Source organism: Tachypleus tridentatus, chromosome 8 (genome assembly GCF_004210375.1).
Source record: "Tachypleus tridentatus isolate NWPU-2018 chromosome 8, ASM421037v1, whole genome shotgun sequence".
Taxonomy (NCBI): domain Eukaryota; kingdom Metazoa; phylum Arthropoda; class Merostomata; order Xiphosura; family Limulidae; genus Tachypleus; species Tachypleus tridentatus.
This window is the reverse complement of record NC_134832.1, coordinates 125,103,731-125,131,173: the sequence shown is the minus strand read 5'-3', so window position 1 is coordinate 125,131,173 and position 27,443 is coordinate 125,103,731. Positions and strand designations below refer to the sequence as shown.

The window sequence follows — 27,443 nt, the reverse complement described above, 5'->3', positions numbered from 1 at the left end:
CTCTTTTAATTACACAATCAACAAAAGTTCTTGAATGAATGTGTGTGCTTACTGCTGTACCCTTAACGATTTTTTTATAATGTTTAATGTTCTAGTGATAAATTAGTCATTTATAATGTCTCCTCTACAATAATCAACAACAGTTCTGCACTGGTACAACGGTAGGTCTTCAAATTTACAACAATAGAATTAGGAGCTCGGTTCTCCTCGATGGACTCAGCAGATAGCCGAATGTGGCCTTTGCTATAAGGAAACACACAAACACACACACATCAACGACATGTACATCACGTGCATCCACCGTTTTATTACTGCTACATTGATAATTCAGCTCGTGATCTGAGGTTCGCGGGTTCGAACCACTGTCCCACTAAATATACTCGCCTTTTCAGCAGAAGGGGCGTTGAAACGTAACAGTCAACCTCATTATTAATTGGTAAAAGAGTATCCCACGAGTTAGCGGTAGGTAGTAATGAATAGCTTCCTACTCTCTAGTTTTACACAGCAAAATTAGGGACCGCTAGCGCAGATAGTCCTGGTATAACTTTCCCCGCAATTCAGAGCAAACTAATTCATTTTCTTCCGCATCCATTTCAAACAATTTATTTAAGACAGTTTCATTTATTAATAAACAGATTATTAATTATGTTATTATATTTTGCCATATTTTTTAAAAAACAGAGAACCAGTTTCACCTCAAAATGCACAGTAGTGTAACAAAAACCGCGACCGCAGGCTCAATGTTGCAATTTTATTAATATTTTTTCATTTTGTGTTAAATAACTTCGAATGCTCATAAACAACTGCTAAATGATTCAAATAATAACATCATTTGTTTTAATAACGTCTTTCAGTAGCTAAGTTGTATGTCTGACAGCTTACGCCGCTATGAGTCGAGTTTTTGTCGCTGAGATGGGCGGAACACAGATCATGCAGCTTTGCGTTTAGCAACAGACAATTTTAATCTTTCTGCGCGTGATTTTTGCACCTTCCAAGGTCACAGTGACGTAGTAAATGGCTTTCTTTCATGTGTACGCGCACCAACACTTCTTTACTTAACTTAGTCGAGAGTATTAAACCTTTACAAGATCAAATTCTACAAGTAATACATTGGACAATTACAGATATGTCAAACTTTTGTGAACAATAAGAAATACCGGTACCGTATCGTATTATCATCGGTTTATCACATACATGTAAGTATTGAAATAATTGTTTTCATGATATTAAGTAGCACGAAACAAGCCTTGGCTTCATACAGAGGTCCAGTCACTGGGTGGTCGGATAATATCCATTGACGTTACAAAAAGGGTAGATGCAGGTAAGGGCTATTTCTTTTAATCATAGAACGAGAACTCTGTTCACTTTCACAAAAGTGTTCGTAGTATAAGACACGATGTAAAGACCCAGGGTCATGGTTTATGATCGCCAAGAGTCGTGACCACTAACAATGTTCTTCTGACCTTTGAATTGTAACTGTGTTGTGGTAGCTGGTGTCCTTCAGACGCATTTCCATCTCCAGTGTCATGCAGGCGTTAAGAATCACGACGTTCCATTTTTTCCTACGGTTCCTAACCATTTTGTGGGTCCATCAACTATCTTTATTTGTTGTCCTCCTTTGATTCACCGTATTTTTACCAATTGTTACAATGTTTTCCATCTTTTCTTTCCTCATTACACAACTTATGAACTCTGCTTGTCTATAATTCTTCTTGTTTTTTTGATGATGTCGTGTTGGTTTATATTATTCGTGTTCTCCTCTCTCTACTACTCGCGAGGTTCTTAGATTCTTCTTGAAAAAGCTCATTTCAACTGATTTAAGTTTTCTCTTCATTTCCTTTGTTATTGTCTAAGTTTTACATAAAAATGGGCTCAATGTAACAGTGAGAGATTATTTTTTCACTTCTATTAAAATATTATTGCCAAAGGCAGAATAACCACAACACAGAACAACTGAGTACAACAACTAGATCAAAATATTAACGTTTAAACGTGCTAAGCGGTTACGTCTTGACTAATTTCTATGTGTTTTCACTATCATATTCTTTAACATATTTAAATGTCACGAGTTTTAATTTATTTTAATTTTTTATGCTACGGCCCCCCCGATAGTACAGCGGCAAGTCTCCGGATTTACAACGCTAAAATAAGGGGTTTGATTTCCCTCGGTGGGCTCAGCAGATAGTCAAATGTGGCTTTGCTATAAGAAAAACACACACACACATACTACGGGCATAACAACATACTAGAACTGATATTAGTAATGTGTAAAGCTGACAGTGCAGACATACTTTAAAAACAGAGCGCCATCTGTTATGATCATTAAACTTTGGCAAATAGTAAATTAAACATTATACTGTGTGTGGTTTTCATATAGCAAAGCCACAAAGGGCTATCTGCTCAGCCCACCGAGGGGAATCGAACCCCTGATTTTAGCGTTGTAAATCTGGAGACATACCGCTGTACCAGCGGGTGCCGGACATTATACATTTATACTAAAATAGAATTCATATTATAGAGGAAACAGAAGAAAACAAGCATAATTCTTACTAAGTGTCAGGTTTCTACTGCCATCAATATCCTTGTGTTTGTTAACGATATTTTTGTTTCTTTAACTATGTCCCCACCCAGTGACACAGCCGTACGTTTGCGGACTTATACCGCTAAAACCGAGTTTCGATACCTCTGGTATACAGAGTACAAAAATCCCTTCGTGTAGTTTAGCGCTTAGCAACAAATAATAACAACTTATTTAAATATAATAAGTTTAATGTGGTATAATATAATGCAATAATATAACAACTTATTTAAATATAATAAGTTTAATGTGGTATAATATAATGCAATAATATAAAAACTGTGATTGAGTATTTTTTTTTTTACTTTTGGCTTGGAACTTAACTAGTATCGATGTTCTCACCCTTGTGATTTTGGTTCAATGATGCTCTTGAAAAACACTCGAATGCTCATTTTGAACTGATAGACAGGAAGGAAGCTTTTAGTCAACAGCGCCCCTCAGCCCTCGAACTCTTAAAATACTCTTGTATAGTCCAGTAGTGACATTTGACTGAATTTTTTATAGCACTCCCAACGCTCCAAAGTTCATGGCCCAATTTTTTGACTACCTGTCATGAACCGTGAACCCTTGGATCTACAGTCCGGGCACGCTAATAATAGGCTATTCCCAGCCCTAGAAATTTGACATCATTGTTAATAAAGAATGCCATCGTAATGCAGAACCACAAGTCATTAGTTTACTTTACTTTAAAGAAAACTAGTTGTCGTGATCACTGTAGTAATTGTTACTAAATTACGATTATTTTTAAAATAAGTTATCAGACAGTTATTTATACCAGGTACTGTATTGCTGAGATAGAATTTTAGTTTCTCATCTTTCCACCAGATATCATGATTTTTGTTATTTTTATTCTGAGTAAAAGGAAGCCCCTACTGTAGTCGATATCACTACATGTTGTGTGCCTCAAGATAACAAGATAACGAACTATGTAACCTTATCACTTGTTTGGGCTCCTTACTGACCTTGATCATTCATTCTTAAGATAACGGTTTCGAAATGCTACAGCGAAAAGACGCCTCCCGGATTGTCATCGTATTGTGAACGTATGAAATAGTGAATATCTACGTTTCGTTAACGGGATAAAAAAAGTATAGTCACTCTTGGTGTGGTCGGTAATGTACTATTTAACGTAAACATTACTGGTAATAAGTTGGTTTATATTTTGGTTGGTGGTTGGTTCTGAATACTTATCCGTGTTTACTGTCCAGTCACGTTCCTTTCACCATTTAACACACTATTATTACCGTGTTTTATGTTTAAATAATAACTGTTTAATAACGTTCCTTTCATAATTCTCAGTAATATTATTACTGTGTTATATATAAAACGCTAAAAATCTGGTTTCGACACCCGTGGTGGGCAGATTTATAGCTAAACCATTGTGTGACTTTCCGCTTAGCAACAGTCAAATAGAAATATATTCGTTATCCGTTGATTCTTGAAGGTTTTGAAGGTTAAAAGAAATGTTTACATCTGTTCTACAAGAAACTGTTGAGTAGTCGATGGACGTTATGCAATGTCGTAAATAGAGTTAAAAATACTTACATCACTCTTCATAAAAAGTGAATCTCTCTTGTACTCTGCGCATGCTCTACCAAGTGATATTTTATTAGGGTTAATTCCCATATGTTGGCTATCACGAATAAAACTCTTTTATTCGTGTAGCTTTGCGCGAAATAAAAAAAAGCAAATGAAAATCTCTCCTTCTCACAAACGTGGCCTCTCATAGAGTCTCATAAGGATCGTGGTGCGATCAGCAGCTAGGTATTGAGATTCCTTGTAGTAATTTTTATTTTCCGTACTTTTACACGTCATTCGCAGTGGCAAAGTTGATAAGTTACTTATTATTATTTTTATTACAAGCCCAAGGTGACACAGTAAACTTCTTTTTGTGTAGGTATAGGTAGTGTTTAAGAATCTTTTATGGATTGAAACTATCTCACTTTCTTTTTGACAAAGTTTCAGAGATTGAAAGCTTCTAAAAGACACGTCAACTAGTTTCCTGTCCATAGAAAGTTCCTAAGATATATAGTGGGCCATTCATGCTTTGCTTACCGCAGGTATCCAATCCTGATGTCTATAGTTATAAGCCCTCAAGCTTACAGGAGGTACATTTTTAATAGTTCAAATTACTTTAACAATTCAAAATGGCTAGATGTTTGTTGAGAAGCTAAAACAAAATCGATTATTTTTTCAGACTTTCCGACAGTGACATGAAATTATTTTTAAAAAACCCGCATAAGTAGAGGAGATAGAGAAAAGTGAAAAGAGAAAACTAAAAGCACAATAATATGTTTAGATAGTTTGTAGTTAAGCACAAAGCTACACAATGGGTTACCTATTTTCTGCCAAACATGGGTATCGAAATCCGATTTTAAGCGTTGTAAGTCCGCAGAAGTATCACTGTGCCTCAGGGAGGTGGGGGTGGGGTGAGAGGACATTTAAAGAGACTTTGAAAGAGAAATAACGAGTGAACAGCAACTGGTAGGGATAAGACATATAAACTGGAGGACACAGTTTAGAACATAAATAGTGGCTTAACGAATTGGCATGATTAAAATAAATTCTTTTTTAAACGTATAGAAGATTGCAAAAGTTGCTATGGATGCTAAGAACACTCTCGTCTAAGAAAATGTTTAAACTACCGTGGCTATAAATACTAATAAGGGAATAGCTAAACAATTACTGATTTTAAAATTATTACTGAGCTGATTTCAGTTTGGTTATTTGAAAGACTATCATATTGTTAAAATTATTATAAAGGATGTTCGAAACTCATCTTCAGAATATATATATATACAAGAAACCAGAATGAAAGAATGTAAGGGTTGAAGGTCTTTAGTTATTAATAACACACGTGTATGACATTAGCATTGGTTAGAGGGATCATACAAAGCATTTGATATACTATACAAGTTGAGAGACTAACTTGTGTATTTGGAAGTTAAATTAGATAACCGTATAAAATTTTGAAAAACAGCATCTAAGAACTACGTTAGTCATTACTGTCAGACCACATGAAATTTTGAAATCTACACTGTGTGCAAATACCACCATGCAATTATCAAAGAAATATTATTGAACTAGATTTATCTTATAAACGTTCTATTTCTCGTTAAAACCTGGTAAGGCTGAGAATATCTAGAAGTGCCCTTACAAAGTGCTCTGGTGGCTCAAGTAATCTATGATTTTGGTTGATATTCCAATGTTATGGAAGAATAGATTACAGATTAAGGGCAAATCAGTGACTGATTATCTCTTGATAACTACTTCTGAGCAACGATTCTAAACTGACCAGTAATTATAGATACTATAAACGTTGATGTTTACTATTTCCTTGGGAACTGCTCAGAGTACTTATCAAGAGACAAGTTCAGTAGTAGAACGAAAGGAAAATGAGAACTGAAGTTTTCTGATGATATTGGATACCTTGCTCAGGTTTCCAAATATCAAATAATTTAGATAGGCTATCAATTCATTTGACACCTAATTAGTTTGTTAATGCTGTTCAGGATGAATACTACAGAAAAATAAAAGCGTCACTCTCAAAGAAGTTATTCAACTAATAGGGCTGGACTCCATCATGGTTGTTGCAAAAATACTCAAAATTATTGGAACTGGTGATGATTACGGATAATGACTAGAACTGGATAATGCTTCTGAGAATGGCCACATAAAAGACAGCCAAGGCAATGACAATACTATATTAGTGAATATAAATATGTAAAACATGAGTACCTTAGGAAGATCACCTTATAAACTCTGCCCTACAACACACAAAAAAGTGAGAAATAAATGCAGTACATTTTGGTGTGTTTCAGTCAGAGAAATGGCTTAACTGATATGGAGTGGAATAAACCTAATAATCCCAAATTTCGTGAAAAATGATTGTATTTTCTTAAAGTATCTAAGCTTTTCTGTGAGGTTTAATCTCCCTCATGGTTCTCAGAGGCTTCAGTGTACTTATCAAACTCGTAAACTCTTCTATTATCCTCACTTATTCTCATGGCTATCCCAAGATGAAAGTCCATACCCGATAGCAACCCCATTAGGACAACCGCCTGTGGTACTCGAAGAGGTGTGCCATGTTTGGTACTATTAGATTGTGAGTGAGGGTATGAACACCGTTTCGAAGAAGACATTTAATTGTATGTTCATAGTCTCTCATTGTAACGGAATACAGTTATCCCAAGGGAGGTATGTTGTCGAATAAAAATATTTGTAACATCCACCGTGGTAATTAAACACTTCTGCCAAGTTTGATCCCATTAATCAGAATAAGAATATGAAACAGTTTCAAACATGGTATCCTTAAGATTCCGAGAAAGGTCAAGTATACAAAAAAAACAAATGATGCCAAATTCGACTTCAACGATCTTGAAAACTTGCAAGTTTGATCATCCTGAGGCGTTTTATGCCCCCTAGCTAGGGGTTCCACTCTATACCGATAATTTAAATATCCGAGCAATTTCAAGTTAGCCTATCACGTTTAACTCTGATAACTCTAAAACAGACAAATAAATTCACATTATGAAGTAACATGCGATAAGGAAACTTGTTCAAGAGTTAGCAAAATTAGGCTCAATCAGACGTAGTCTACAAAATGAAAATCTGTCTTCACACACAAAACTAGAAATTGGACTGAATAGTACTACAAGTGAAGATAAGGCACTAACCACAGACGAGCATAATACTGGAACTGCAAAAAAAAGGCTCAAACAAAGATGGGAATGAACTTTCACATACTCACATACAAAGCAAGAGACTGGAACTGTAAATAAGGATAAGATTCCAGCCACAGATAGGAATACTTTAACACAGATAAATCTAACTATTGTACCTATGAGAATTACAAATAAGGATGAAGTTGAAGTTAAAAATATGACTTGCTTTCACGTACATAGGAAGAAACAGGTTGTAACTATTTCAGTTATAATATTAATTATACAACCTACAACATTTCGGAAGGTTTAGGTGTAAAAAGTACGTAATTCACATACTACATTATATAGTAATGCCACATGCTCATAACTGTGTGATAATCTTGTGAACGAGGCATAGTTAATCGATATGTACCGTGTTTTTCCGATAATAAGACATACCCATAAAATAAGACCTAGTGTGATTTTTGGGGATAGTTTTAATATAAGCCCTACCCTTAAAATAAGCCCTAGTTAAGAGTGGCAGGAAGAGGAAAGAAATAAAAAAAATTAATTTATTAATTAGTTTAATAGTTAGTTAATTAGTTTGTTTAAGTATTAATCAGTTAGTTTAATAGTTTAATAATAGTTTATTTTAAATGGTTAGCTTAATAGTTTGCAACGTTAAATAGAATATAATTTCTATTTATTTAGTGGTCTTATAATTTTTACTTTGTAACTTCATTTTTTTAATATATCAAAATAAGACATCCCCTGAAAATAAGCCCTAGTGTCATATTTTGGAGTGAAAATTAATATAAGCCCTGTCTTATTTTCGGAGAAACACGGTATATATCCACACGTGGCCAAACAATATCTCGTTTGGGGACCATCACAAAAATAAAAATGAATTCAATAAAATGCCAGTTTTGATGTTTAAACTTGAGTTGTTTCGCTCTTTTATATTATATTATTTCTGTTTACAAACGGGTTTTGGAATCATTAATTTGTGTCAAATACGAATTTGTGTAAGCCGCTATTTCATTTCACATTCCATATTATAAACACCGAAGAAGCGCGTGCAACACAGGAAATAAAGAGAGGTTGACGCTTTTATTTTCATTGTTATCTGATAACAAAGAAATATGACAATTTGACTGTTTTAATGTCTACTACGCTTCAATTCATTGAAACTACACGAATCTTGTGCTAAACAAGCGAGAGCGTAAATTTTATTTTTATGTTATTTTTTATAAGTACACCCTCTTGAAGTTTTTTAGATGTTTTGCTAAAAATAACTAGTTCTATGCATAGTTTAGTAATACATATTTTTGTAAATTATTACGTTGTGGATTATATCGAAATCTTTCATTGTATTATCATTTCATTTATTTCTAGATGGGCTACACGAGTGTTATCCTCCTGTTAGGAGTTTTAAGTGCTATATTAGTACCACTCCTCTGGCCAGACCCAGATGCTCCAGATCTTCCAGATATGTGGTGGGGCCGTGGGAAGATGCCATCTGATAGTCAGTATCGTTTGCTTTCATTTTCTAGTATTGTTTTAGTCGTATTGTAGGATATTAAACGTACGCTGTTGTTTGGAAGTCTCACATTCAGGAAAGGGCCGTCTTTAATAGATTAAAGAAAAACAGACAATTAATAACACCACTCGTCAACTTTTTAGTGGCTCTTGTTTTGACGAGGTAATAAAATTCGATTGTCACTCTCGTGGTGCATTCAATGAACCGAAAATGCGAAGAGCGATTTTGAGGCATCGGATCGCGAACCATGAGCCTTCAAGCTTATACTCCAAGCACGTAATTACTAGGCCACACCTGGTCCTTTAAAACACTATCTTTTTTCATATATCATTATTGAGCTTATTTTAAGTTAAAAATAAAAAAGATACTTACAGGTATTATCTTCTTCTTTTTTATATATGATTTGGGCTAAGTTAAATTAAATTCCTTTTCTATGGATTTAGCATTTTTAAGTGTCACTGAATTAGTAGAGCATTTTTTTACTTTTACCTGAAATACAAATTTTAGTAGACAATAGAGGTTTGTAATACAAATTTGTTATGTTTACAGCAGAGCTATTCAGGCTATGTACTGTGTCCATAATTTTCGACTAATGACCAGAGGGAAGGCTATCGACCCCCAGCATCCACTGCTAACTCTAGAGATACATTTTTAAACAGTTTAGTAGGATTAACTCTAATATGATAAATAATAAATAAATAATATGATGACGTTAAAAAGGAGAACGTGTTCTGCGCTGGGTTTCGATCCCGCAATCTGCATGATAATATAAAGTATAGTTATCAGTGCTTAAAAATGTAACCTTGTGATAAAGCTCTCAATTTCGAAGCTGGCGAGCTGTGTTTGAATTCGTGCGATATAACATAAGTCCCCTTACTTTAAGATGTGGGTGTGTTACAAGAGTTAAAGGTAGTCCCTTAGTAAATAGTTCAAATTCAGTAGCGGCGGTAGAAAAAACCTTATTAGCTCCACTCTGTATGTAAATACAAATAATATTTAAAATTGATGAACTTACTAGTTGTTACCTATACAGATTGGAAAACAGCATGTTTTATTTTACAATTAATCCCAAGGCAATTAGAAAATTAAAATAGAAGGAATTATTGTAAATTATTCAATTTTGGTAATATGTATCATAATGTTACTCTCCAACAGTTTCAAAATTTCCGAAAGATAACACTGCTATCAGACCGTTCACTGTGAACATCAAGAACGAGACTTTACAAGACCTGAACCAACGCTTGGATAACGCTCGCCTGCCAGAACCTTTGGACAACGTTCAGTTTCAATACGGATTCCATTCCAAGTACCTGAAAAAAGTAATCGATTATTGGAGGAACGAATATGACTGGAGAAAAGAAGAAAGAAAGTTAAATCAGTATCCGCAGTTCCTAACTCAGATTGAAGGCATTGATGTTCACTTTTTACATATTAAACCAGCTATTAAAAACTCCAAGGTAACATTGTTTTCACATATCTGTCTAGCTCAATTTTCAATTTGCTCGATTAAGTTGTTCCAAGTAAGTCTTCGTTTCAGTCTTGTATTTCCAGTTGAGTTAAGCCAGTTCAGAATTATCTGAATTTATTCATAACTTAAAACAATGCAATTGTGCGTTTCGTTATGTGGGGAACGCTTCCAATTGAGGTCTTCCAATTTCTGTGGTAACGATATATGGTATACAAAATTCTTTATAATATTCTAACCATAAAACAGGAAACTATCGCAGAGAAATTAATGATAGTTTCTATAATTATATTATCAGGGTAAACTTGCATTCCAAAGATATTTCCTATAAAACTTTCAAACAATACAACTTTTGGGCTCACAGGTTCACTTATTGAAGAGACATTTTCATTTGAAAATGAGTTTTTTCTCCGTTCTGTAAATATTTTAGTGAAATATCTTTGTTTTTTGCAAAGAATTTTACCTATAGAAGACCCGTTTTCATTGCTAAACTATTCAATACACACTTGGAGATGTTTCCATATCTGAGAACGTTAGAAAGTTGGATGTTTACCAGAAATACAAACGTCAAGGATGCAGTCATTTTTAGGTTCATTTAGGTTAAAGCCAAAAGAAAGAGGGGTTGTCCAAAAACATTAGAAACCAATAAAAAAAAAAGACAAATAAACTGCGAAACAAATTGAATAATATGAATACGATATTTTCCTATTCTCATTGTAACCACTTTCGTTGTCTTACATTGTTTAATGACGTAATTAGTCAGATCTTAACCAACGAAAATCATAAAGAGATAACTGGAGAGTATTCAATATCGTTTTCATTAGTGTCATAGATGACAAAACACATTGAAAACCATTCTCACAGTATAAATCAAGTGGAATGGCCTTTTACCAATACCAAAATAACTTTTGGAAGTTTGATATAACATTCAGTAAAAAAGTATAATGTACCATTTTTTTCCACTTTTTTTTGAGAAAGTCTATCTTTTTAAATAATGAAATCGATTTATTATAAGTTAGCTTTTTCCTGAGTTTTTTGACAAAGTTGTTTGTTTATACTTTATAACATAGTTAATTCTGTTTTTATCTGTAAAATGAAAATTATAAACAGAACCTGACTTTTAATGAAGTTAAATGTTTTAGTGCCATTTGCCTGAAGAACAGTAATTATTGTTGACAAAGTGTAAAAGGTTTTCTACATTTGTAAGACTGAAAACAACACATGCTTTGTACTCTATCATTGAATATTTAGGGTTATTTTAAAGAAATGTGAAATTATTTTGAGTCCGAAGTGAGAAACTTGCAAAAATTACTTATTGTCAACAAAACTAGAAGTATAATCGTGATATGATTTTTATATTTGTTACAAGTGTTGGTTGTAAATTTGTTTTGTGAAATACGATCTACGATTTATTTGTTTATGGAATTGTGTTTTATGTGTTAAACAAATGCAATCTAATCTAAAATGTCTTCGTAAAAACTTCATGAGCCTATGAAAAAAAATCTTTATTATGAAATGAAAGTATAGAAAACTAAGGATGTAAATATTCTCTCTTATTAAAGGGCCCGGCATGGCCAAGCGTGATACGGCGTTCGACTCGTAATTCGAGGGTCGCGGGTTCGAATCCCGGTCGCATCAAACATGCACACCCGCGTTATAATGTGACGGTCAATCCCACTATTCGTTGGTAAAAGAGTTGGCGGTGGGTGGTGATGACTAGCTGCCTTCCCTCTAGTCTTACACTGCTAAATTAGGGACGGCTAGCGCAGATAGCCCTCGAGCAGCTTTGTGAGAAAATTCAAAAAACAAACAAATAAACTTTCTTAGTAATGGGCCCGGCATGGCCAAGCGTGTTAAGGCGTTCGACTCGTAATCCGAGGGTCGCGGGTTCGAATCCTGGTCGCATCAAACATGCCCGGCCGAGTTAGAATGGTAGGGTCAATCCCACTATTCGTTGGTAAAAGAGTATCCCAAGAGTTGGCGGTGGGTGGTGATGACTAGCTGTCTTCCCTCTAGTCTTTCACTGCTAAATTAGGGTCTGCTGTGCAGATAGCTCTCGAGCAGCTTTGCGCGAAATTCAAAGAAACAAAAAACAATCTCTCTTATTAAATCAAACTGCATAAGCTGTAAGTATATGTTTGTTAATTTCTCTGTATGAATACGAATAGAAATATGTACTAACGAGAGAAGTGAAATAAATTTTCCTTGTTTCAGGACAATATTATTGGCAAGTGAACTCAAGGTTTGATATTTTGACTTGTAACCTATTTTTCGACAATATGCAAGTAATTTGTAGCCTGTTACGTCATTGAAATTTTTTTTATGTTTATTAGACTCGTGTGATCCCACTGATGTTACTCCATGGATGGCCTGGTTCTGTTGTCGAGTTCTATAAGATAATACCTCTTCTTACTACACCGAGTGAGAACAGAGATTTCGTGTTTGAAGTAATATGTCCCTCAATTCCAGGATATGGTTTTTCTGAAGCACCTCATCAACCGGGTTAGGTTTAATTTTATTATTGTTTATATCGTTTCTTAGAAATTAATTATCTTGTGTAAAACTACTTATTACTGATATTCTCAATTAAAATACATAACACGCAAAAGTAATAGGGCCACATTTTTAAAGTTAGTGACGAATAAAGTAGCAGGGATAATTTAGGGAAATGTCACTCTTTGAGGATGCTTGAAACTTTTTAAACAAAAGCAAAAGATTAAAGTTGAATTATAGTTTAATAATCACATAATAAATTTAGTAGAATAAGTTAAGTGTCGGTTTTTGGTAGAACCCATATGAACTTCATGGAACTGTTAAACTCTTTTATAAACTATTGCATGATTTTGTTCGGTTTGAAATTTACTCGAGGTCCATTTATGCTATCCGTCCTTAATTAGCAGTGATAGGCTAGGGAAAATAGCTAGCCAAAACCGCCCGCCCCCAATTTTTGGGCTATTCTTTTATCAACAAATAATGGGATCAACCATCACATTATAACGCCCTCATGGCTGAAAAAGCGAACATGCTTGGTGAGAAGAATTCGAATCATAAAATTGCGATTCGAGCATCCTAATAATTAGGCCATGCCATTCCACAATCATATAAGTAGCATAAAAAATATATAAATGAAAGTGGTATTAATATTGCATTTCTCCCTGTTTGTTACACCCGAAGTCCATATGACTCTCATGGTTCGTCATTTTAGGGTTATACGTTTTTATAAATGGGATTTAATTATATGCAAACCATTAATACAAATGACACGTTGATGTGTAGAGAGGGACCATACCTCCAATCTTACTGATTTCACTTGATAAAAGAAAACTGTTTGAAAATGAGTTGTCGTTTGTGGTTTTTTTTATTGCAAAGCCACATCGGGCTATCTGCTCAGCCCACCGAGGGGAATCGAACCCCTGATTTTAGCGTTGTAAATCCGGAGACACACCGCTGTACTAGCGGGGGACAAAATGAGTTGTAACGATAAGAGTCTGAATAAATGGAAACATTTAGAATGAAATTTGTTTATGTGTGATGGCTTCAGATGGCTTTGAAATTAGATTTCATGACTTCATAATTAATAGAAAGATAATTTTATTGCTTTAGTGAAGAAGGCAACGTTTCTGATGGAGAATATTTCTGGAATACAGCAATGAAGCTTCTCTTTCTCGAGAGAAATAATATACATGTATAAATGGTGATACAACTTAGATTGTTTGTGGACAGTAAATTCTAACTTTCAAGTCTAGCTTGCTCGGTGTTCTTCAGTAATTGTTATCAATCAGTAAGGTGATATCGTGATTTTAGTATTTATTTTTATAAAATAAAACTGTTATGGTGCTGCTAATCTTCTATTGTATGAAACTGAACTGCACTCTAGTGGAGTTACGGTAACATGCAATTAGCTGTCAACTGACCAATCTGATGGTGCCACACCAGCATAATGCATATAAAAGTATAGTTAGTATTTGTGTACTGAACGCACTCATTTGCTCTTGGACAGATATGTCTCTTGAGAAACATGTAGAAATATAAGTTTTACCTGATGAGTTCATCCATAATATTGAGGAGAAATTTCAGTTTCAGTAAGAGCTCATGGATACTCTGAAGAAGTTACGTGTAACTAGTGCTGTTGGCAATAATAATTGCCGAAGTATATACCGAAACTCTTCAAATATCATGTTAAATATCTCTTTACGTGACATACAACAATCCAATATAAATGCTGCTTATAACTTTATTATAAGTTCAAGTATGAATATTACCTTCACAGCACTAAGGTACACATTACCATAAAGTGGTTTCAGTAGATATATAATTGCGCAAACTCCACTGTCGATGATTCATAACCAAACTAACGGGCTGAAATTGAAATCAGAGTTCAAATAATGGGATAATAAAACTAGAAGAGGGTTTTCTTTTCAGATGAATCAAAATTGTTTGACAACAATCAAAGATCTTTGTTTGATGGTAGAAAGGGGTGTTCTCACACATCTAGAGTGAGGCATACTGGAGGACTAGTTGACATGTGGGCTAAATTTCAGCTAATAGCGTCGAAGATCTATACAAAATTCGTAGCGTCCTGACTACTGAGAAGTATAACAGGATTTTTATTTATCTTATCGTATGTCATTTTCTCAGAAATATTACAAAAATATTCATCACTCAGCAAGACATTGATCCCAAACATGCAGGAAATGTGGTAAAACAGTATCTGGTTGGAAAGAGGCTGATAGAGCAATCACATCCTCAGCTTGACCTGCACAAAGTCCCGATATACATATCATTAAATCTCTGTGGACGTATTTGGAAACTGAATAGGTTAAAGGGAAAACAAACAACCTGGTTGAATTTAGGGCAAATGGGGCAGTATTTCGAGATAATACTTTTATAAATTCATAGTAACATAGAAACAGGGCGCAGAGCTCTTTAAAATTAAATATAGTATAATAATATATTGGATAACTGATTTCTTTACATTTTGTATTTTCTGTAGTAACGTATTGTACTAATGACAATCTGACCGTTTCATTACCATTACTTATTACTTGTGACTTCTTTGCTTTATCTGCGTGTTTCTATGATTATTTCCAGTGCTGTACATTAGCAAATAGAGAAAATATTGGAGAACACTCCGTAATTCAAACTGTTACAATTGGATCCTTCTTTGTAAACTTACTAAGACATAGAAGACTCCTCTCAACGAATACGTTTTAATCATGTATTAGGGTCCCAGTGTTCGTTTTTACTGGAATGATTGAAATGTCTTTACAAGTCATGATAAATACATCGTATCTTCGAGCACAACAAAAGTACTGTATTTTTAGGTATCAATACAAGATGTATACTATAAGTGGTAGAAAAAAAAACTTAAGTTTTTTTGTCTTTTTCTTATATGTAGGTTTTTCCATAGCTGATGCTGGACGTGTTTTTGTCAAGTTGATGGCTAGGCTGAATTTCCAAAAGTTTTACTTACAAGGTGGTGATTGGGGAGGTGCAATATCCATGGTTATATCATCTGTATACCCAGAGAAGTAATGTGTAGATTTATGTCTACTATTCGTTTTATTTCAATTTGTAAATCTTAACTAAGTCAATCTATCTATCTTCGTTCTTGAAAACTACTATATCTTGCAGTTTTAACTACACACCAGGTTCCAAGCGTATTTATAAAATTAGGATTTAAACCAAAATGTTTTTACTTAAATGTTAGAAAGCAGAACTCGTTCAATCTAACTCAAAATATATGAAGTGTTTCTTCAACTGCCAGAATGATGAAGCAATGCACCAGTTAGTAGAATTAATTATTTACGACCAGGCTTAATCATGGAATATCAATTACCCTTTTCTCCTATAGCAAATTTACAGTTCGTGCGATTTTAAATTAATTAAGTTATTAATATGAAGTTATATTCAGATTAGTGTGCTTATGGTGTGTTTGAAGCGATCAGATTCGAATCGTTGCCATGGTCACTAACAAACATTTAAGTAGTTACTGTTTATTATTACAATCACCGATAGAGAATAATTGGTTTATATCTTACGTTTCTGCTGCATATCTGGTGCTATCTTTAGGAAAGTCAGACAAAGATTGTTTCTATGATTGTTGTGGTTGAGATTTGATACTTCTTGTATGTTATAATAGCTGGTGAGTAAATTAACGGGCTTTCCCATTAGAGATTGACTCAAGCAACTATTTAAATGGTTTTAGTCATAATAATAACAATGATATAATAACTAATTTATTTGCTTCTAAACGTATAAATATACAACGGGCTATTTGCGTTGTGCTCAACGTAGAGGTCAAATAATGTTTTATACGTCGTAAATTTAGCCCCGGTGGCTCAGTGATAAGTCTGGGGACTTAAAATGCTGAAAAAAATATATACGAGTTCAAGCTGACCATTTACCAGTTGAGAGGAATTAGTTATTAGTTTTAGGTGGTAGTATAAAGTATATTACATTCTAATAACTTGATGCTATATGTATTTGTTTTACTTTTACAAGTGAATGAAATTTCTCGAATATAATAGATTTTTTTTGCTTTTTTTCGCGAGTTGATTTTTCAACTTGTTGCTTAAATCGATTGATACTCGGATTTAATGTTCCAATCTTGGTTAGCCAGGATGATAGGACTTATTGCTTAAACCTTGTATTATCGAAATGAGGAGAACTATTATTCAAAACTCTGTTAAAAAGGAATAAATGACTTATTGCCTGATTCTACATTAACCAGGAAGAAAATATTTATTGTTCGAAACTCCGTTAATCAGAAAGATGGTGTCTGTCACCCGAACCTCTATTACTACATACGGTCTTTGGCATGAATCTCAGATTTAGTCAAGAGAACACTAAATCTGGATTTGATCTATTTAATTTAACTAAGCTGTTAAACTATGTGACACTCAGTTATAATAGTTAATAAATTCATACTGTCCACTTAATACATGCAAAAGAGAAAAACAGACAGTTAAATTGTTAGGGAACTCATTAACTGTGTTGTTTCAGGCAGATATAATTATACAAATACTAAAAAAATTAGGTTAACTTTAACATATTTTTAGCTATCGGAAGTACCCGTTCCTTGGAAGGAAGTTATGTAAATTCGTGATTAATGAAGATTATCTTCAGGCATGAAAGTTGCTTCCCTTATAGGTACTTTTTAAAAAATGCCCATAAAAACTGTAAAACACAAAATGTGAAACGCAAGTTTGCATGTATTTTTACATGGATCTAAGAAATTCCCATGACATAGTTGGTGAACATCAATTAATAAGGGGCGAAGTAGTGGTAAAAAACACCGTTATAACAGCAAATTGTTAAACTAAAAATGTGATGTAACCCGCATGGACCTATTGAACCTCCATGTTAATTTTAGTGAAGACCACTTTGCGAAGTAATTACATGAAAAAACAATAGCAAGTACTATTACATTTACAAAGATACGCAAAGAGATATAAGATATAATATTAAATGAATTTTCTTTCCTCATAGTGTACTAGGAGTCCATTTCAACTTTGTTCCTATCCACGGAGGGTTTGCAAACAAAATGAAACACCTAATTGGTATTTTTTTTCCTTCTTTGGTGGCTGATACCCCAGCACAGCAGCGCCACCTCTTTTCACCATTCATGGAAAAGGTATACTATCTGTTAAGAGAAACGGGTTATGCTCACATACAAGGAACAAAACCTGACACTGTAGGTGAGGAGTTTTTCATTTATATAATACATAATACTTTACGCTTTCAAATAATATTTTTTTTCTGTCCCATTTTAAGTGTTTTCTTAATTTAGATTTTTTTGTGGATTACCTCCAAATTTATATTAATTGTAATAATTATTTTATCATGTTAAATCCACATTTATCCAAGTGGAAAAATACTTTTTAAGAAACTAAAAGGGTAGGAAAAGTAAGGAAACACGGAAGGAATGGGCATGTGGTAAAAAAAACCTTCCTCTCTGCTGCCCAACAAGGAGTCATGTCCAATATCTTGTCCATGCCCATTACATTTATTTTTCCATCCTTTTTACAGGCCCGGCATGGCCAAGCGTGTTAAGGCGTGCGACTCGTAATCTGAGGGTCGCGGGTTTGCATCCCCGTCGCGCCAAACATGCTCGCCCTTTCAGCCGTGGGGGCATTATAATGTTTCGGTCAATCCCACTATTTGTTGGTAAAAGAGTAGCCCAAGAATTGGCGGTGGGTGGTGATGACTAGCTGCCTACCCTCTAAGCTCACACTACTAAATTAGGGACGGCTAGCACAGATAGCCCTCGAGTAGCTTTGTACGAAATTTCAAAACAAACAAACAAACAATCTTTTTTACAATGAGTCACGTGGACGAAACTTATGAAACTTAGTTATGCTTATCATAGAATGTGAATAGCATTATTGAAAGCAATACATGTATTGTTAAAATCTGTTTATACAGCACCAAATGAATCAAATATTCGCGTGGACCCATAACTTGTATATATTTGGTTTTTTTTTTACAACTTGTCCCTCCTTTTGCAATTGCATAAAGAAGCAACAGGATTTCGTAACTTAATTATATAAGTGAATTAAAATACAAAGATAAAAATCCTGGAAGGTTTCTTTGTAATGACGTCGTAGATTTGTTACTTTCTATACGAATGTAGAAGAATCATAGACACACTTTACTATGTACTCATAAGTTATGTAATCACACTACACAGGAAAACGAAGTAGGCATGGACCGGATTTTGAAAACGTCCATTTACGAGATCGTACATAAAAAGTTTTATTGCAGTATGCCCATTCCTGTCTTGTTTCCTCACTTATTGGTGGACCCTTTCCTTCACTTTCATTCTTATAAATACGTTTTTCACTTGTTCAGGTACTTTGTTCTTACATATTGACATGATCTTATGTATACTTTATTCGTGTTAATACGTTATATGTATATCATCAGTGAGTGCGTGCACCATATTATTGTATGTGCAAATAATACTGTATGTGTGTGCTATGCATTCTCTTCATTTATGGTATGTGTGCACATTATGAGCGTGCATTTGTGCTGTAGAAGTGATGGCACATACTCTATACCGTACAATATAATTTGGGTAAGTTGTTTTTGTGTGCATATACTAAAGGTGAATGAATAAGTTAATTAATTCAATTAACTATTCCATGCTAGCTCTACAGTGAGCCTGTATGTTATACAGGTAAAAACATTCAATAAAGTCAGTTACTTAAAGAAATTGAGGAATTTGAGGTTTTGTGCTGTGCTGACTTTCTCAAGTGTTTCCATGACTTGTGGTTTGTATACACTTTGTCACCTGAGGTGGTTTTCAAATACATTGAAGATTTATTACTTAGTTTTCAAATGTGAGTATCAGTAAATAATTTGTATTGCATGTATGGTGTATCTGTCATATTCCTACTATAACTCTTACCGTACTTAAGATGCATATACCTTAGTATTTTTAATATATATATAACTAAATATGATTGTATTAATCTTTCAAGACGATAACGTAACAGTAAATCCCAAGATACGTTTTATGTTATAGATTTTCGCAAGATTTCCTGTTTAAAAATGTAATATGTGAGATTTATGGAAATATATTTGACTTCTAAAGCAGAGCAGTTGTTGTTGGTATATACTTTTTTCGTATTCAACAGTATATATATATTTATTTAGTACTCAACTACCTATTGTAGAACAAAAAAGCATTGTTTTACTAGTTATATTCGTCAATGAGACTCTACAAATATTATTTGTTTGTTTGAAATTAAGCACAAAGCTACGCAATGGGTTATCTATGCTCTGCCCACCACGGGTTTATAATGATATGAGTACGCTGGCGTACCACTATTCCACTGGGTGGCCATAAAAATATATATGAAATATAAACTGAAATATTTAATGTTGTTATAAAATATAATGAAATAACTATTGATTTTTTTTTAATATACGTGTGGTTAAAAATAATAAACACTTTAACATCATGGTTTATCACACGTCAGCACAGTTTCTTGGTTGTTCAATTACATTAGTGCAAAGTTGTAACATCTTGAGCTGGATGTAGCGTGATATTAAGAACTTTCTGGAGTGTAACGAAGAAAACTGAAATAAAATTGTGTACAAATATCGATTGATGTCTAAAATGCACTGAGTGCATTTTAACACATCGTATCCGAGCTGGCCTGATGAACTGTGATATTGACGAAAAGCTTCTTCGACACTTTGCTTTCACCAATAAGTTCTTGATGTGCTAAAGAAGACAACCCACAGTAAATTTGCTCTAGACGTGAATGGTCAAACACTAGATGGTTTCTTTGAGATAAACAAAATATTCGAAAACTATGTAACGTATTAGAAACATTAAGTAGTCTTTATACAGAATTTAATGACACCACTTACTTTCTTCCATTGTTAACCTGAGAAAAATTACAGCTTCCATTTATGAACTGTTGATGTAATGCACATAATGCCTATAGAGAGAAAGGTATATCTTCAGAGTCCATGTAATTAATGTTGAAAATGTGTAAAACGTTCTGACTCATATTAACAACAAGGTATGTTGTATCAAAAATCCTTCACAGGAAAAGTGGGAAGTTTACAAGCTTACAATCATCGTTTGTTTGGTTTATTTGAATTTCGCGCAAAGCTACACGAGAACTATGTGCGTTATCCGTATCTAATTTAGCAGTGTAAGACTAGAGGGAAGGCAGCTAATCATCACCACCCACCACCAACTCTTGGGCTACTCTTTTACCAACGAATAGTGGGATTGACCGTAACTTTATAACGCCCCCACAGCTGAAAGGGCGAGCATGTTTGGTGCGACGGGGATTCGAACCCGTGACCCTCAGATTACGAGTCGAACTACTTAACTCATCTGGCCATGCTGGGCCTACAAGCTTACAATGATAAAATCTAGTGTTCAATTTTATGCAGCGGACACAGCAGATAACCCAAAGCGGTTTGCTCTAAAACAACCAACCAAATAAATTCTATTAAAAAAACTGGTTTAGCTTGTCAAAGGATATTGATCTTAATGAGCGGTGGTACTGGTATATAAAATATATTTTGTATTCAAAGCGATGTTACAGAGGTTATCTGCCCCCATCCCTAATTTTCAACTACTCACCAAATGGAAGACAGACAGTTAGTAGCATTTTACCACCAACACTGAAGAATTGGCTGTCATTCTTATAATACATCAACAGCTTAAAGAGTGGTAAATAATTTCTGAAATCATACGAAATTGAACCCGACCTACCAGTTCCTAAATCCAGAGGTCAACTAATGGCAAACTCACGCCTAAGGTTTAAAAATGTAACTGATTTGGAGAAAAATGGATAATTATCCTTTGGATAATATTGATATCAAGGTACAAAAAAGCCTTGAATGAAGGAGCGAATGAAAGGTCCAAGCACATAAGATACTATCAAAGACTGTGATATTGACCATGCAGATTGAGATAGTTATAATAAAAATAATAATCTCTTTCTGAAGACGCTTTTGTGTCATTGTCATAGACAAATGAAGGCATCCCAAAGAAATGTAATTTCTACCAATAAAATACTTGTGGAATTGTTCAAGAGGTTTCACATTTTAACAAAATGGCAATTTGAGGTAAACGCAACTTTAAATATTAGGCATAATTTTGTAGTATCATTTTATTCGTGAATCTTCACCCTAAAATGTTTAGTAAAAGTGTTGAACGCGCTTGTGAATTCAAAGTATCATTCCATATAGACTTAAAAGTATTCTGTAGGTGATTTTATGCAAAGGGTACTTTCAAATGGGCACTGTCAAAACCTATAGATTCTTATATTAATGCATGGATAAGAATGATGTCTTATTAAATAAAACAGTAGTTGATACATGAAATTAAGAACGATTTGGACGTTGTTAAGTGAATAACTACAATAGGCTTTTGTGCTCTGCTCATCACGGATATCAAAATTCTCTTTTTAACGTCGCATGCCTACTGATCTGCCGCTGAGCCACTGGAGGTGGGGGACATAAAAAGGATAATAAAAAAATATTACTACATAACCTCTTTTTCTTTAATACAGTGTGCTCAATATACATACTTGCTGTAATTCTACATAAATAGTTCGCCCCCTGAGGAAAATGAAAAGTTCTCCAGAAAGCATTAGGCACGTATGCTCCGAAAGTTTCTCAGTGCATAGAAATATTACCCGAAAATTTCTCAGTATATGGAAGATCACAACAACAGAGAGACTGGTCGTGTATTTCAAGTAGACGAAAGATACGTACGAGAGTGACAGAAATCACAGCCAGAATGAAAAGAAATACCACAAATTAAACGAGCAATGAAGGGTATACATGCAAAGTGGCCGACCTTGGAAGAAGATCTGATGTCTTGTGGTTACATCACGTAGAAATGTAGGCTGTTAAGTATTCACGATTCTAATACACCTTCGAATGCAGCAAATCGCCGAGCAGATAGGTATCACCGAGTTGACAGAAAAACATTTATGATATTTGAAATTCATGAGACGAAATAGTCTATTTGTTGGAGACAAGACGATCGTTGGCCCATAGCTACTCGTGGACTGCAAAGTTAAAGTGGAATGCTTCCCAGTGTTTGTTGAAAATTAAAAGGCAGCTCTGGACACCCATTGACCGTATTCCCTCGGTAACATAAACGAGGGCACTCAAGGACTATTTAAACAAAAAATCGACCATCAGAGTCACGAGTACCAGACAAAACAAATTTCACCGCTATTCTACTCTTCATCAGAATTAAAAGTGGCAAATATACATCAATAACATAAGTATGTAAAATGCAACTTGCCTGCTAGGCTTACTTTTGATGATAGAACCTTAATTTATTTTTCGCATATTTTACGATATACACTAAGTATGTTTGTGTTTTTTTTTATAGCAAAGCCACATCGGGCTATCTGCTGAGCCCACCGTGGGGAACCGAACCTCTGATTTTAGCTTAGTAAATTCGTAGATAGTAAATACACTAATCCTAGCGCTAGCGACGTGAAACATTAAGTTCAACTTGTGTCAACTTAGCTGAGTCGGTTAATTACAGGCTCGACATGGCCAAGCGTGTTAAGGCGTGCGATTCGTAATCTGACGGTCGCGGGTTCGCATCCTCGACGCACCAATCATGCTCGCCTTTTCAGCCGTGAGGGCGTTATAATATTACGGTCAATCCCACTATTCGTTGGTAAAAGAGTAGCCCAAGAGTTGGTGGTGGGTGGTGATGACTAGCTGCCTTCCCTCTAGTCTTACACTGCTAAATTAGGGACAGCTAGCACAGATAGCCCTCGAGTAGCTTTGTACGAATTTGCCCCCCGCTAGTACAGCGGTATGTCTCCGGATTTACAACGCTACAATCAGGGGTTCGATTCCCCTCGGTGGGCTGAGCAGATAGCCCGATGTGGCTTTGCTATAAGAAATACACATACACACACACATTGTACGAATTTCAAAACAAACAAACAAACAGTTAGTTACTTATCTTTAAGAGTAAAACCATGTTAAGTCAGCACTGAATGAGAAAATAATAGTGATTAATGGAACTAAATAATACTCTTGTTCCTTTCACCCGTTTACTCTCGTTCTCAAAGTTCATTTCACATATCTCAACTCAGAACGATGGTCCCTCGCTGGAACAGCAGTAAATCTCCTGATTTGCAGCGTTAAAATCAGGGGCTCGATTCTTCTCGGTGGACACAGCAGATAGCCTGATGTTGCTTTGTTATAAGAAAAAAAATCACACATAGAAAACAATTTAAAAATGGCACAACTAATATTTTTCTCAATGTTACAAAAATGATGAAGAAAATTTGATTGTCAAAAATATAAAACATTCTTTAAAATGGTTTTCCAATAAGCTTTATTTTACTATTATTTACCGCTAAGGGAATCAGTTCCTAAACGTAAGCATGTCAAGCGCATTACAAACACTGGGCTGAGCGCTCGCAACGCAAGCACCTAGCAACCACGACCAACAAGTCCTTAAGTTTTGTAATACAAGTATATTCTAATCCTGGTGACATGAAGCAATAATTTCAATATGTGTAGTTAACTGAAGCAGTTACGTACTTCTATGTATTTATAAATATATATCTTGTCTTAAAATCACGTCACATTAGTGGGAAATGAAAAAGAACACAAGTTAATGAAAATAAAAATACACTCCTCTTTCTTATCCAGTTACTCTCGTTCCAAAAAGTTTATTTCTATGTCTGAACTTAGAACAAGAGAATTACGCAGTGTCACTACCACTTCCAGCTCTTTCTCACACGTTGTCATCCTTTAAGATAACACACTTTCCAATTTCATGTAATCTACTTGATAACGTGTAAAATTCTAATCTGCACTTTAATATCCTGTACGAGTTGTTTCCCTTAAAGATCTAGTTAAACAATAATTATTACAATGTAAATGTCTTCGGTTAATCTAAAACACTAAAAAATATAAAATGTATCCCAAAGCGCTTAAATTTAAAAATAGCTAGTATACTGCTTCAACTCAAACACCAAGTGATGTCTCATAAACAGAGCAAAATAAAGGAGCTCGACGTTACTCACATTGCATGATTTTATGCATGGGTTGTAAAAGTGGATTCCATTTAATTAAGTAACACTGATGTGACTAATGATCTAACGCATTCACGAACATAAAGTGTCGAGCATGATTTCTTTTTTCAAAATGAGTGCAAACAATGGAGGATCAGAACCACTGGGCCACTCTCAGCCTTCTTAGATCTTGTCCAAGGCAAGAACTATAAATATTATAGAAATAAATATTTTGATTTGAATCATGTTTGAAAAACAGTTGATTTGTTTTACAAACTGTGAGTCCGACTTATTAATAAGCTGTAGACCTGCAAGTGAAGATGAAACTTTTCTAGGTACTGGAGTAAATGATTCCCCCGCTGGTCTGGCAGCTTACATCTTAGAGAAGTTCTCCACATGGACTAATAAGGAATACGTGAACTTAGCTGATGGAGGATTGACAAAGAAGTTTACCCTTGATGAACTGCTGACCAACGTTATGGTGTACTGGGTAACAAACTCCATTACGTCTAGCATGAGGTTTTACAAGGAAACCATGTCAGAACGTATCCAAAACTACAAGTTCGAGAGGTGAGTTTTGCTGAAAACAAACTTGGGTTTATAAAGAATATGCAGATATTATATAATTTTTTCAGTTGCTTTGAGAAAATTGTATTTCCGTTTGTCACTATAAAATGTTTTTGTTTTTTATCCACATCAAAAATTATACCGAGGAAAAACGTAGTTCGAAATTTACTCGTTAGTAAGTGTATGTGTTTGAATTATTTAAATGTATAAAGTTTGGGGAAAATCAGAGAATGAGAGAAGAATGTTTGTTTCTGAATTTCGCGCAAAACTACACAAGGGCTATTTGCGCTAGCCGTCCCTAATTTAAAAGTGTAAGACTAAAGAAAAGGCAGCTAGTCATCAACACCCACCGCCAACTCTTGGGATACTCTTTTACCAACGAAGAGCAGGATTGAGCGTCATGTTATAACGCCTCCACGGCTGAGAAGGCGAACATGTTTGATACGACGGGGATTCGAACCCGAGAGCCTCAGTTTACGAGTCAAACGCCTTAACCCACCTGACCATTGGAACTTATAGTAAAAGCGATAGTAAAAAATAGATACTGAGTTGGTAGTAAACAAGAAACCCTCTATGTTTAAACTTTGATGGTTAATAACTCCCGTTAAATTTGAGGATAGTAGTGAATTGATGTTATGTGTTGAACTGGCAATTTTCCAATTTTTTTTTCCTGTTTATTGATATTACTTATTCACTCGTTGGTCTTCAAAAATAGCTATTCGAGATTCTTCATTCAAAAAAACGAACAAAAAACGTAATAAACAAAAAGTATAAAAGAAAAGAAGTTTCGAGTTTCCCGCCTCAAGGTGGCAAGTCAGTCGCATCAACAATAACATGGCGTACAAACAGGAGAAAGCAAAGTGCATGTTTTATTACGACAACTTCTGCCACACTAACAATGGTAGAAATGAATTATTTATTTGTTTGTTTTGAATATTTCACAATTAACCGACTCTGTTTTCCACACTTTCTTACTAGTGGATGACACAAAATGTTATCATATAACCCTATGACCGATCTTCACGAAAGTACTTAATGATGATAAATGTAGCGGTTTAACTTATAATAAATCGACATAACTAAAAAATGCAATTATAAAGTTAGCTTTTTATTAATTACGTATTTTTAAACTTTTGTTAGACTTCCAGTGACTGTGCCAACAGGGATTGCTTTGTTCCCGAATGAAATTATTATGACACCAAAAAACATAGCCAAACATCAGTATAGAAACATTATTCAGTATACAGACATGCCTAGAGGAGGTCACTTTGCAGCATTTGAAGAGCCCAAACTCTTAGCAGACGATATATGGAAGTTTGTTGAGAAAGTTAGAACAATAAAGTTATTTAAATTAGAAAAATGAGTGCTTTGAAATACATATATAAGTAAGGTGGTAGAAGCTGTTAAAAGTACTTTATAGTGTTGTCTTTATAGCAAATTTTTATTGTATCGAGACTCAGAATGGGACATCAGTAACGGATTATTGCATATTATTTCTTGCTTTTATTTACTAAAGTTCTTATGTATCTTGATTTCTAGGCCTACTCAAGGCAACTGAAAACTTTCATTTAACGTAATTCACTACCTTAAGTGTAAATTATTGTCTTGTATGTTTGTGCGAGTATAGACATGATTAAAATGAATATATATCTTATAATTTATCGGTGTCTTTGTTATTTGAAAACGAAAGTATTGACAGTTCATATCCCAATACCTGTGTTTATTTGCTATTTAGCAAAACATTTACTCTGTTCATATAATGCTTCTCTGAAGTTCATATTCCGATTCATACATTTATGCCAGATTAACTGTAAAAGCTGCGCAGACCAATTTCTATTGATTTTTCCGATAAAATTAGCTTACGTTGTTATACAATTGCTCAAAACACATGATACTGTACGGTTATCTGCGTGACGTTTCAAAATTTTAGCTGGTAAAATATGTAATGCTGATAAAGTAAATCTTCATGATAAACCTTGATTATGATTTGAAACACAAGACTCTGATCTAAAGGTTTTTATTTCACTCAAATTGTACATGTGTCATTACTTGTGGTGCTTTCATTTTAAAGCAAGTCTTAAAATGAAGCTACTCTGCTTTTCAATACATTTAA

The 27,443-nt window shown here is 34.4% G+C and overlaps 1 protein-coding gene across 4 annotated transcripts; it reads left to right on the top strand.

Annotated features, from left to right (window-relative positions):
• The first annotated feature begins 439 nt into the window (after window positions 1–439).
• LOC143223424 (epoxide hydrolase 1-like) lies at window positions 440–26,987 on the top strand. 4 transcript variants are annotated; one of them, XM_076451379.1, is made up of 8 exons: window positions 440–462; window positions 8,617–8,746; window positions 9,917–10,218; window positions 12,560–12,728; window positions 15,625–15,757; window positions 17,718–17,926; window positions 25,099–25,333; window positions 26,471–26,987. In XM_076451379.1, exons 2-8 carry the CDS (start codon window positions 8,617–8,619, stop codon window positions 26,691–26,693), a joined length of 1,401 nt encoding a protein of 466 aa, XP_076307494.1. In that variant the 5' UTR covers window positions 440–462; the 3' UTR covers window positions 26,694–26,987. The 4 variants fall into 4 exon arrangements, with proteins under 4 accessions (XP_076307494.1, XP_076307493.1, XP_076307492.1 ...); XM_076451378.1 differs by lacking the exon at window positions 440–462 and adding an exon at window positions 891–1,196; XM_076451377.1 differs by lacking the exon at window positions 440–462 and adding an exon at window positions 1,186–1,321.
• Window positions 26,988–27,443: the final 456 nt, after the last annotated feature.

Coding starts and splice junctions, on each gene's coding strand:
- LOC143223424 (XM_076451377.1), top strand. Junction 8,747..9,916: donor TGGGAAGATGCCATCTGATA/GTCAGTATCGTT, acceptor ACTCTCCAACAG/TTTCAAAATTTCCGAAAGAT. Junction 15,758..17,717: donor TCATCTGTATACCCAGAGAA/GTAATGTGTAGA, acceptor CTTTCCTCATAG/TGTACTAGGAGTCCATTTCA.